At 42.6% G+C, this 12,641-nt stretch overlaps 1 protein-coding gene across 1 annotated transcript; it reads right to left on the reverse strand.

Annotated features, from left to right (window-relative positions):
* Nucleotides 1-1,522: 1,522 nt before the first annotated feature.
* LOC110496398 (terminal nucleotidyltransferase 5A) lies at nucleotides 1,523-12,413 on the reverse strand. Its single transcript, XM_021572276.2, has 2 exons — nucleotides 11,886-12,413; nucleotides 1,523-3,394 (listed from the first exon to the last, which is right to left on the reverse strand). Exons 1-2 carry the CDS (start codon nucleotides 12,039-12,041, stop codon nucleotides 2,363-2,365), a joined length of 1,188 nt encoding a protein of 395 aa, XP_021427951.1. The 5' UTR covers nucleotides 12,042-12,413; the 3' UTR covers nucleotides 1,523-2,362.
* Between the last annotated feature and the right edge of the window lie 228 nt (nucleotides 12,414-12,641).

Raw genomic sequence — 12,641 nt, forward strand, 5'->3', positions numbered from 1 at the left:
CTGGTGTACCAAGCACAGAAGAAATGGTTAGTTAGTTAAAAAAGCAGTGAGACGACGACAACCCGTGTGTCAGTGTCTCAGTGCAGGAGTGTGTGTGTTCTTCCAGGGGAAAGCTCCAAGGGTGTTCCTACTTGTCTCCATGTTCTCTTTCTCCTGCCTTCTCTGTACGGGATAAACGAACCAACAGCTCTGACAGCTCTATTCCAGAGAGGGAGAGTTTCCTCCTCACATTTTCATCCCGACGACAGACTCTTTTCCTCTCAAATGAACTTTTATAAAGAACTCATTTGTCACTTGCGGTGTTTTTCTCAGTTAACTATTATAATAACAGGCCAAATTCCCTGTGTTCAATTTCTATCAGGGGTGTCTGTTCTACACTCCACTGCCTGATGTTGCAAATTCCCAGGGCTCAGACATGCAGAACACACCAGGGTCAAAGTTCAGAGAAAGACTAGGGCTGAAGCGTTACAGACTCCGCGATAGAAATGTTACGTAATTTCCGATCGATCAGACATTTGCCGTGTTTAACGTGAATGCAGTCTCCGATATATCGGAGCATTGTCTTTAAATTGAAATCATGCTGTAAAACTGAACTTCCGTGATGTGGATTGAATAGAGCCCGATCCTGTTCCCAGATCTGTTTGTGTTGTATAGCCAACTCCTTTCTGGCCAATGGCAAGACAGAACAAACATATGTAGGACCAGGGAGACATGGTAAGAGTATTCAGTGACGAGCGTGGGGTAATGCATAACAATCCTGTAAGATAAACGAGCCTAGTCCCCAAAAGGCATGCAATGCAATACAATAATACCTCAAACTTCTCAATCTGACAGCCCGGCCCTCAGCTGCCTGCTCAGCCAAAACACACAGAATACAATTCATACAAGACAGGCAACAGCCATCTCTTTTCACTCCTCTTTCCAATGATACAGGAAACCCCTCATGAGACACTATGGACGACATGGAGGCGTAACTAATGTATGGATGGCTACGAGGGCAGAGGGGATTCAGTGTCCCATGTTAACGTTGAGGGGGTGGGAACAGAACAGAACAAGGAAGTGTTTGTGTGTCTTAGGGCCTTGGTGTCAGACTGATGAGATCATAGAAATGGAAAGAATAGATTATATTTCTTTTGAAGGGACGCCCACAGTGCATGATACAGTAGGAGAGAGAGGAGACTGAAGCAGATTTAAAGCCACAGCTAATTTGTGTTTCAACAAACAGCAACCCTAAAATTATTTTAAACTGGGGGATGGGGTATGTCAGTGGGTATACCATTAATTGAAATGACAATTAAACAGCTATACATTTAGCAGATTGCACCTTTCATGCCTCTGCTAAGTCGTACAGAAACAGACCCTTCCACCTGCTTGCCCTGCATGTCTGTGTCTGTCTTCTCATTCGAAAGGGACGATCTGTAACCTATTAGATACTTATGTTTTATACATCCATCACATATACAGCATATGTCTGAAACCATTATGAATGTGTCGATAGAGGAAGAAGGAGATAACACCAATGTTTCCATTTTGTATCTTTTTTTATTATTTGAAAATGAAGTACCCTGACCCTGGATTGAGAAATGTACAGTAACCTGGGTGAAAAAGATCCAAAAACAGTTATTTCATTTACAAAGTAAACTACTTTAAGATGTCGGTTGGTATTTCAGGCACTTAGAATCACAAAAGTCTGTTTTGTTTTCTTCACGCTACACAACATTTTTATTATTCGGTCCTTACATCTTCAAATGAAAAGATCAGTTGAAACCACAGTCAGAACAGAATTCAGATTTCTGGTTTCTTATATTTCCTTTTATGGATCCAAATACACTTAAAGTCCCTCATCGCGACTGGGATGCTGAAAAGTTATTCCATCACATTTCAACCGTTTTCCACACATCAAAATAGACCACCAGTCTTCACCATACCTATAACAAAGAAGCCAACGCTTCAGAAAAAAAGCTAACAAAACATCATAACAACGTCTCAAATCAGATTTACAGCAGTATTCATTGATATAACTTAGTGGGAATGGTTGCAGTTGAAGATTTGGCAAAAAGATACAATTCAATACAAATGTTTCCTTTTTTTTGGTCCTCAGTGGACGTTGTCCTCAAGTCTCCCACAAGAAGCCATTTTGCTACAGGTGGACTGAGCAAAGCACTCTATCAAACTGCTCAGCTCACGTTACCATGAGACAGAGGTGTGTCTCAAATGGCACCCTATTCCCTATATAGTTTCCTGGTCATGTAAAGTACTGCACTATATAGGGAATAGGGTACCATTTGAGACTAAAACAGAGAAACTAGAAGCGTAAAAAACACAACATACAACACAGTCCTCTTACACAGATCCACATCACTCAGCTGCAAGGGAGCCATGTTCTGTGGTAAGAGTTACTATAAGAGTTACTCATGGGCGACTGGACCCGCGCTATGTAGTAGTTACTGAAGTTGACGTCCCTGACGTAAGGCGCCGGCTGGTAGTAACAGGTGATGTTAGCCAGGGCCGGGATGGCGTTCTGCTCTGCCATGGCCCGTAGCGCCAGCGCCGAGATCAGTGCCAGCGTCTGGCGGCGCTCATGGCCCATCAGGCACACGGTGCTCTCGTCCACCACATGCCGCAGCGTCACCAGGCAGTCATAGCGCTTGTCCTCCATGCCGTTGAAGTGGTTCTGGAGATACGCTTCCAGCTTACGCTGCTGCTCGCCAATGTCCGGGAAGTCGATGAAGAAACGAGAGCACATGTAGCGTTGCAGCAGCTTCATATGAGCCTCTGAGTCCGGTTTAAACCCCCGCACTAGCAGGTGGCAGTACTTCAGCAGTCCTCCGCCCCGGATCTCCTCAGGGCTGTGCGTGGCTATGGTCCTGGTGCGGAGGTGTCCCAGGGCCTCCTGGAAGTCCCCGTACATGCTCTCTCCGACCACGGTGGGGTGGAAGCTCTCAGACATGGACATGGCCGTCTCTGAGCAGCGGTCGAACAGCAGCAGTGAGTCCAGACCGATCTGGAACGAGTCCACGCTGAACTCAAACTGCCTCCGCAGAGAGTCCACAAACTTCAGCTCCACGTTCTTCCCTGTGTTGTTGGAGAGGGAGATCAGGCTCCAGCGGTCTGTGTCGTTGCACACCTTCACCAGCTTCTGGACGTAGGCCTCTTTGAGGGTCATAGGCGAGACACGGCTGAGCCCCGGAGGTAGGAAGTCCACCAGGCTGTCCAGGACCACATCTTTGACCACACGAAAGGTCTTGTCATCAGTCAGGTTTAGGCCAAAGATAAGGTCCAGGTCCTTGTAGCCCAGGCCGGTGTCCTGGTGGAGCACATAGCTGGCTGCTGAACCGTTCAGCTTCACATCCCGGACCACCACACCACGCTCCTGCAGACGTGCCCGAACCACCTGAACAGAAGAGGGAGAGAAACATGGGTGAGTGATCTGAGAGGTATTATTACTTTATTGTCAATTTTCTTTTCCGATCAAATACGTATTTTTTGTTGTTGCTTTCAAGTGATCTGATAGAGCAGGGGTGTTAAACTCATTCCATAGTTTTAGTTTTTTTCCTTTTAATTTTAAGACCTAGACAACCAAGTGAGGAGAGTTCCTACCTAATCAGTGACCTTAACTGATCAAGGGTGGAGTGAAAACCTGCAGACACATGGCCCTCCATGGAATGAGTTTGACACCTAAAGCGATATCTATGAGTGATCTGCGGCCGAGATATGTTCGTGATCTAAGAGAGAGATATCCATACAAACTAGGGTGATTCATTCAAAGAACTATGCACTGAAAATGCATGCCACTGCAAGTTGAAACATAGCTTTCATGGTCACTGCCACTTTTTAAAAATGTGTAATATTTACATTTCAATCAAGGAATGGTTCACCTTGCTTTCAGCTTATGCTCATAACAGTAAAGATAAAATACTAGCATCCAATAATTTGGTTGTGTGGATGAGAATAGAGAGCAACTCAGGGGGGCGTAAAGAGGAACCAAACAGTTAATGGGTCCGTTCCACGAAAATAGTTCCTTTTGCGTCCCTTTGATATTTTAAGTAGATATTGTGCACCAACATTGCATTTTAAAAGCCTGTTATAATAAACGAAGTTCCTTTTTAATAGAGACCACATTGAGAAGTCAATAAATCTGATTTTTTATATGAATAAAGGCTTCCTAAAGGGCCAAAATGCAGCATTTTGACATGTCCCTCCATCACCTCTGTGTCACTTCTAGGAAGATTTCAATCCACTAACCCCCCCCAAAAAAATATATATTTTGTTGCTTGAAAAAGTAATGTCTGAAGATGATTATTTATTTCATGTGATTAGTGATTCATTTATGTCTGTCCCTCATTTTAAGGTCAACCCTGTTATGTGAACTGAACTCTCATTTTAATATGGTGAAACTATTCCTTTTTAATTATTATTTCTTCAAAAGAAACATTGAACATATAATAGTCAAGTCACAGTGTAAAAGCAGGTGAGCTGGTTCTACTCTTTTGTCCCCTTTTCTAGTGTTTTGTGGTGGAAAACTGAGCAGGTTGAGCGTAACATGTCAACCCTGTTACCCATAGATACACGGGCTAGAAATATTTTAGCATTTGAGGGATTTAAGGCTGATTTAAGATGAAATTGTCAACTCTGTCACTTTGCTATAGTATTTTTTACATTTGAACTTTTGAACTTGAGATGGGAAAGCATGTTTTTTATTAAGTTGAACATGAGCTCTTTATGACAGAATATTACAATTAGGTGAAATCAAGTTACACTTCTAAAAAGGCACTGAATTAGTGGAACGACCAAAATAATGACAAGCAACAACGTGAAATAGCAAATGTTATCATTACTATCAAAAGATTGTGAGAAGAGTTTCAGTTTTTTTTGCAATGCACAGCCTTTTAATTAGTTCATATACTCCTAATGCCATTCTTAAAAGACAAAGATGTCTGTCTTTTTCCTCACGCAGAGAGATACAGCCTCTGATTGTAATGCATGGAGAATCAGAGATTTTTCTGTGGAACACAGCAAGCCAGTGCATGTCTTTTGTCTCTAACTTCTGGAGGAAACCCAACTGACCTGGAGGTTATCGAAAAGAAACATTACACATCTGTGAGACGTAGACAAATGGGGTTGGCTTGTGAACTTATAAACTCTGGTATGATTGCGCCATACCGAAAACATATTTTCCCTATTTGGTAATATAAACAGCATACTGTACTTGGTAAAGAAATGGTTCATGAGCTTATTGCGTCACAGAACAGAACCATCTGGGGTGGATCCTGGAGTTAAGGGAAGCTAAAGGCAGCGGGGACTGACTGTCACAACACTCCAACGAGGAAAACAAGAACCTGGGACAATACTTAACAGGCCTGACCAGGGTTACCAAGTACACACACTTGGTCTCTTTATCCAGACACTGATCCAAGTATCTAACCAGGTATCTGTATCTAGTCCACATACAATCTATTTCCATTTCCAGGTCGGATCAAGTTTACCATTTAAGCATAAGATAGACATAACAACATAAGCTACCCACTCTCTTTACTATCAAAATGCCTATTTTATGCAGTTGTTACAGTGCCACCATTTCATTACAAAGTGGATATCTGTATCAGTCACCACCCACAATGAAATATGGTTTTAACCAGCTCAAGATGGGGAGGCAGGGTAGCCTAGTGGTTAGAGCGTTGGACTAGTTACCGAAAGGTTGCAAGTTCATAACCCCGAGCTGACAAGGTACAAATCTGTCGTTCTGCCCCTGAACAGGCAGTTAACCCGCTGTTATTGAAAATAAAAATAAGAATTTGTTCTTAACTGACTTGACTAGTTAAATAAAGGTACTATGCTGCCTGATTCACACTGCTTGAATCAATGTTGTTTCCACGTAATTTCAATGAATAGATGTTGGATTGACGTCTGTGCCAACATTTGTTTCGGGAACACACATGCAAACAAAGTTGTGCCTGAGGAATTAGATTTTGTTGGCTTCACCACCATACCAGGAAAGGAGTGTCCTGCCGAGTCTTTGACCTAACATAGCTAGATCCCCCATTCATGAATTTAGGTTACGGCCTCCTCTCTACCAACCTAAAAACAAAGACAGACCAAAAAAACAGGCAAATTGAGACATGCATAATATGTGTTGTCTCCCTCTCTGACAAAACTCTTGCAAAATCCTTCCTGTCCTTTAATTGTAGCCTCCTTTACCCAGACCCAGAAACACACAGTGGTGTGATTGAAGAATATTAATATGGTCCATGGCTACTGACAGGGGTTCCAAGGGAAGGGGTAGTGGTACTCACAATGAAAAATGACACCACCATAAAAAGGTCTATTGAGGAAAAGGTTCAAAATGTAAACTAAAGGTTAAGAAATAATGAATGTTGAGTTTCAAAGCCAATACTTTTAAGGGGCGGAATTAACAGAGAATTGAGTAAGCAATAAAAGCAGTTTATGGAACCCTACTGTGTTCCAGTGAGCAAAGCAATCTGTTTCTATTGGTAACCCGACCTCCGGACAGATGGTCACTAATAAAAACATCCAGAATATTAAAGGCTTCTTCCTTCTTTCTGTGGAAACAAACACCAGAATATATATGAATCATTTCCCAGAGTCCTCGTGGAATAATCAATGATTCATAGAAACTGGAATATATGCTTCAATGAACCCAGATGCACATGTACGTATATTGGAATTAGGTTTGACTAAGCTAAAAGCAGTATTCACGATAATGAACAGTAATAACTGCCTTACCAAACATAGGGTATCAGGTATCAACCCATGATGATACCATTAAGATAGTTATACATACTGCTAGCCTGAAACAAACAATGAGGAAATAATTGTCCTTTAATATGGGCTGTGTGATATGTTACTGCGTCCAATGACAAGTAGGTCTAACTGAATGGAATAGGTCTAACTGAATGGAATAGGTCTAACTGAATGGAATAGGTCAACCTGAATGGAATAGGTCAACCTGAATGGAATAGGTCTAACTGAATGGAATAGGTCATCCTGAATGGAATAGGTCTAACTGAATGGAATAGGTCTAACTGAATGGAATAGGTCTAACTGAATGGAATAGGTCTAACTGAATGGAATAGGTCAACCTGAATGGAATAGGTCTAACTGAATGGAATAGTTCAACCGGAATGGAATAGGTCTAACTGAATGGAATAGGTCAACCTGAATGGAATAGTTCAACCGGAATGGAATAGGTCTAACTGAATGGAATAGGTCAACCTGAATGGAATAGGTCAACCTGAATGGAATAGGTCAACCTGAATGGAATAGGTCTAACTGAATGGAATAGGTCTAACTGAATGGAATAGGTCTAACTGAATGGAATAGGTCTAACTGAATGGAATAGGTCAACCTGAATGGAATAGGTCTAACTGAATGGAATAGGTCTAACTGAATGGAATAGGTCTAACTGAATGGAATAGGTCAACCTGAATGGAATAGGTCTAACTGAATGGAATAGGTCTAACTGAATGGAATAGGTCTAACTGAATGGAATAGGTCTAACTGAATGGAATAGGTCTAACTGAATGGAATAGGTCTAACTGAATGGAATAGGTCTAACTGAATGGAGTAGGTCTAACTGAATGGAATAGGTCAACCTGAATGGAATAGGTCTAACTGAATGGAATAGGTCTAACTGAATGGAATAGGTCTAACTGAATGGAATATGTCTAACTGAATGGAATAGGTCAATCTGAATGGAATAGGTCTAACTGAATGGAATAGGTCTAACTGAATGGAATAGGTCTAACTGAATGGAATAGGTCTAACTGAATGGAATAGGTCTAACTGAATGGAATAGGTCAACCTGAATGGAATAGTTCTAACTGAATGGAACAGGTCTAACTGAATGGAATAGGTCAACCTGAATGGAATAGGTCTAACTGAATGGAATAGGTCTAACTGAATGGAATAGGTCAACCTGAATGGAGTAGGTCTAACTGAATGGAGTAGGTCTAACTGAATGGAATAGGTCAATCTGAATGGAATAGGTCTAACTGAATGGAATAGGTCTAACTGAATGGAATAGGTCAACCTGAATGGAGTAGGTCTAACTGAATGGAATAGGTCAACCTGAATGGAATAGGTCAACCTGAATGGAGTAGGTCTAACTGAATGGAATAGGTCAACCTGAATGGAATAGGTCAACCTGAATGCCTCCAGGTGTAATGCATTACATGGTTATAATGACTTGTAAGACTTACATTAAGCACGTACGACCCACTGATAATGTCTCATAACACAAAAGGGTCTCCAAAAGTAAGAAGTAACGCCCTTTCTTCTACCTCTCCAAAAGCAAGCCATTCCATTCCCGTGTTACGCAACAAGCACCGGGTGAAGTTGAGCTAAGGGGAGACACTTCCTCTCGAAGTCGACCAGGAGAAGCTAGAGACGTATAAAAAAAGCCACAAACTGACCAGACGGTGTGGTGTTGACAATGTCTTGGCGACACGTTATGTACAGACTCTTTGCATTTCTACTCCAGTCTGGCGGGTTTCCTCTAGTAGTCCATTTACCTCAGTCTGTGTGTCTCCTAAATAGCACCCTATTCCATACGTAGTGCACTATATAGGGAATAGGCTGCCATTTGGAACTTAACTTCAGTCTGAGTGCAGCCTGAATGTGTTTTATTATTTTAGTGGGAAAACAGAGTCAAAAACAGCCATTAGCCAGCTAAACCCCATGGTCCCCTAGACACCAGTTAGAGCACTGCCTGGCCTGGACAGAGAGTCACAGAAAGACCCAGCCAAGCCAAGTAAATGGCATCAGTAAATGAATGAGATGTTCAGTAGTCTATGACCCTGGCATCCGGTCAAGTCAGCCCAGAATGCAAGCAGAGGCAGCCCAGCCCAGTCACACTATACTCAGGGTACTGTCAGTAGGCTAGCAGGAACAGATGATGGGGTTTTCCTCAGAGCTGAATTTGTTGCCTTGCTGTGGGTGGTCACGGCACCTGAACCAGCATTCATTTATAAAACTAGACTGGTGATACAGTACTCATTAATAACACTAGACTGGTGATACAGTACTCATTAATAAAACTAGACTGGTGATAGAGTACTCATTAATAACACTAGACTGGTGATAGAGTACTCATTAATAACACTAGACTGGTGATAAAGCATTTACTGGGGATGCAGGTAGCCTAGTGGTTAGAGCGTTGGGCCAGTAACTGAAAGTTTGCTGGATCAAATTCCCGAACTGACAAGATAAAAATCTGTTGTTCTGCCCCTGAACAAGGCAGTTAACCCACTGTTAATAGGCCGTCATTGTAAATAAAAATGTATTATTAACTGTCTTGCCTAGTTAAATATAAAAAAAGATTCTACCTCATAGAGAGAGAGAATGTTGAGTTCAGCTGGCATTTCCCCGCAATGGCCTCCTTGAAAGCCAGCAACAGGAATGCACACACCTATATGTAGAAGACTAACAGAGCTATACACTGTAGTGTAAGCCCAAAATATGTTCCTTTCCTGTTACTCTATCTGTGGAGACGTGTGGTGTCATAATGTCGTTGAGTCTCACCAACAATAGACCGACAGAGGAGTTGGTTTACAATCTGGCAGGGCCCACAACAGAACCAGGTGACTGGGCTAGTATTGTGGTGTGTGAGTGTGTGAGTATGTGAGTGTTTAGGGTCTACTCATACCATGTCAACCTTGTCAAGAGTCCTGACCCTCTAAGGCCCCTGTTACTCGAGTGACTGACTAACTAATCCAGTTTCCCCATCCTGCCCCAGAAATGGAAGCCATCGACGCCACCCACGAAAGTAGAGCTCACTTCCAGTAAACTCACAATGGTGAAACAAGAGCAGGGATGAAGAAACAACAAACAAAAACGAAACCAGATCTTACTCAGGCTTTGCCCTACTGTGCACTCAGTCAGTCTCTATTGTATTCTACTCTATTCTAGAATCTACACCCTGAATTAGATTCGAGCAAACCTGGAAAAAGTGTGTTCCCTTTGCTTGGGTGGCCAAGCCAAGTAAAACAGGTTAGCCCCCTAGCTCTACCTCTACCACCCTACTGTTAACATGAAGTAATATCTGATCTGACACACTAAAACACATTCAATGTCTGGATATGTAATCTCAGCTGTATAAAACCACTGGGTAGGCCTACTGGCTAGTGTGTGTGTGTCACAGGAGGCTGCGGCTCATAATAATGTCCGAAAACGGAGCAAATGGAAACCATTTGTTTGATGCATTTGATACCATTCCACCTTCTGCACCAACCATTACCACAAATCTGTCCTCCCCAATTAAGGTGTCACCAACCCCCTGTGGTGTGTGTGTGTGTGTGTGCGTGTGCGTGTGTCTGCATGTGTGTGCATGTGCGTGTGCATGTGTGCATGTGTGTGTGCATGTGTGTGTGCATATATGTGTGTGTGTGTGTGTGTGTGTGTGTGTGTGTGTGTGTGTGTGTAGCCTATTGTATAGTTCCTCAGAGCTGTCAACCCAATGTTGGCTTAACTACCCACAATCCACTGCCCTAAATGAAGTGTGAGACTTCTCGTGTGCACTAAATCACCAACAGTGAGACTTTTCTTTGATACCTCCCACTGCTCAGACACACACAGACACACACAGACACACACGGACACACACGGACACACACGGACACACACAGACACACACAGACACACACGGACACACACAGACACACACACAACAATATGGAGCCGCACAATAAACAGATGTTATGATGTTATGATGTCTAGATGACAGCGTTTCAGTGAACAGGCCCCTATTGAGAGCCCTGTGGAACACCTGGAAGAACACATTTCTGGTTGTATGAAGACATTTCTTATTTAGGCCCTGGGTTGGATCAGTTGGTTTTCCAGGTAGGGGAGAGAGAGGAAGGGAACATGTTACTGGAGATATGCACTAATGCTTACTGCCGATGGTATGGAGCTGCATGGCCAGCCAGAGCCCACTGTAGACCTTTCCAGCCAGGGGATTTTCTCTGATGAACAACATGGATAGAGCATACATCCTTCACATAGGTCTGCTCTATTAATACAGATCACAAGCATTCGTTTCATCAATGAAAAGAGACTGGAGAGGAATCTTTTACATTCTCAAAGTCTCTGCACTCCACCAATTATAATTCAATGTACTTTACTGTCTCTCCCTGTGTACAAGTTGTATGGTTTCCTTGACCAATGACATTTCTGGTGGCAGAAGCATTGGAATGAGAAAGTGGAAAATGTCAGTTAAGTCATTAGATCATCTGCTCCTTGAGATCTCCTCCTGTCTGTGGAAGTGAATGTAAATAACATTACTGTCACTCATGAGGATTCATAAGTCATGATTCACTGCAATGGGTGGATGTTCAAATGTAGGCTACCAAGGCACCCCAGTAGATTTCCAATACCTTGAGTAGGCTATTGCAAAAATTCAGTATATGAGCATGCCAACACGACTGGCCAATAATCATATTCACAGATGTTATCTGACCTGATATTGAAGAATATTGGAGCTTTTTATCCTCAGCCACAGTGCTGAGAAATGAGACTGGTCTAGATCATGATATTACACAAAGATGACATGGTTAGCATTGGAATGCTCCCAAAATACACTGCTTTCCTTACACTTTTCTTAGCCTACCTATCAAATTCGACTTCAATGTACTGTGAGTGTGCGTGTGTAGCCTACCTGAGTAAAAGTGTGCAAGCGTTCGTGCGCTTAAAAAAATAAATGTCATGCACATTCCTGAGTTGGCTATTCATTCACTAAAGCGCTTCATGATCAGACTGAATTAGATAAATATTGAACTATTTAAAATAATGTAAAATAACAGCCATATGAGATGAGTTTGGCTAGACAAAAGTGCGCTCCAGAACTCCCCAGACCAAAGCCGTTATCTCACCTGCACTATCTGCCGAGGCTGTACAGAGAGCGTCGGGAAGTTTCCGCGTCCGTGAATAGGGACGCTCTCTCCGAGAATAGAGTCCAACCTCTGCACCTGCTCCCAAGACAACACACAGAACCGCCGACTCTGCTCCGACTCATCCCCGGAGGACATGACGATGGGATTTGGAAAAGTAGTCAATTCTTTGGTAGTTTAGTTGATGTAGGCTATTATGGACAGTACCAAAGCAATTCCCCAAATAAGTGTTTATTTTGAAGTTGGAATGAAACTTGAAATCGACGAGAAATCAAACAAAATCGCTCCTGTTGCGCTTCTCAGATTCGCTTAGAACAGAAGTTTCTAAACAATCTAGGCTGAAGATCCGAGAGAGTTCTGCACATGCAAATCATAGACCCGTAAACTGAACGGTGTGGCATCTCCAATATTCTCCTGCGCTGTGACACACTTCTAGCTGTAATCCAGCTAGAGGCATATTGACGGGTTTTAAGAATATGGGATTAACATAAACGTCCTGATTGGCTGTTCAGCAGGTTTATGAAGACCTACCTCAAGACACAGAAGACTACAAGCGGCCATGCGCACATACCCACTTCCCTTGCGTCAGCAGAGACCAGTCTGTTGCTGTCATTGGATACTTCAGTCACATTTAGTATACGCATTAGAGGGCTATTTACACGGTCTATTGGCTAAACACATCTTCTGTTCTGTAGAGTGAGTAGACATGTAATAGACTGATAATAATAATAATAACAA

The sequence above is a fragment of the Oncorhynchus mykiss genome, chromosome 18, assembly GCF_013265735.2.
Source record: "Oncorhynchus mykiss isolate Arlee chromosome 18, USDA_OmykA_1.1, whole genome shotgun sequence".
NCBI lineage: Eukaryota > Metazoa > Chordata > Actinopteri > Salmoniformes > Salmonidae > Oncorhynchus > Oncorhynchus mykiss.

Coding starts and splice junctions, on each gene's coding strand:
- LOC110496398 (XM_021572276.2), bottom strand. CDS start 12,041: ATGTCCTCCGGGGATGAGTCGGAGCAGAGTCGGCGGTTCTGTGTGTTG. Junction 3,395..11,885: donor AGCCTCGGCAGATAGTGCAG/GTGAGATAACGG, acceptor TCTTCTGTTCAG/GTGGTTCGGGCACGTCTGCA.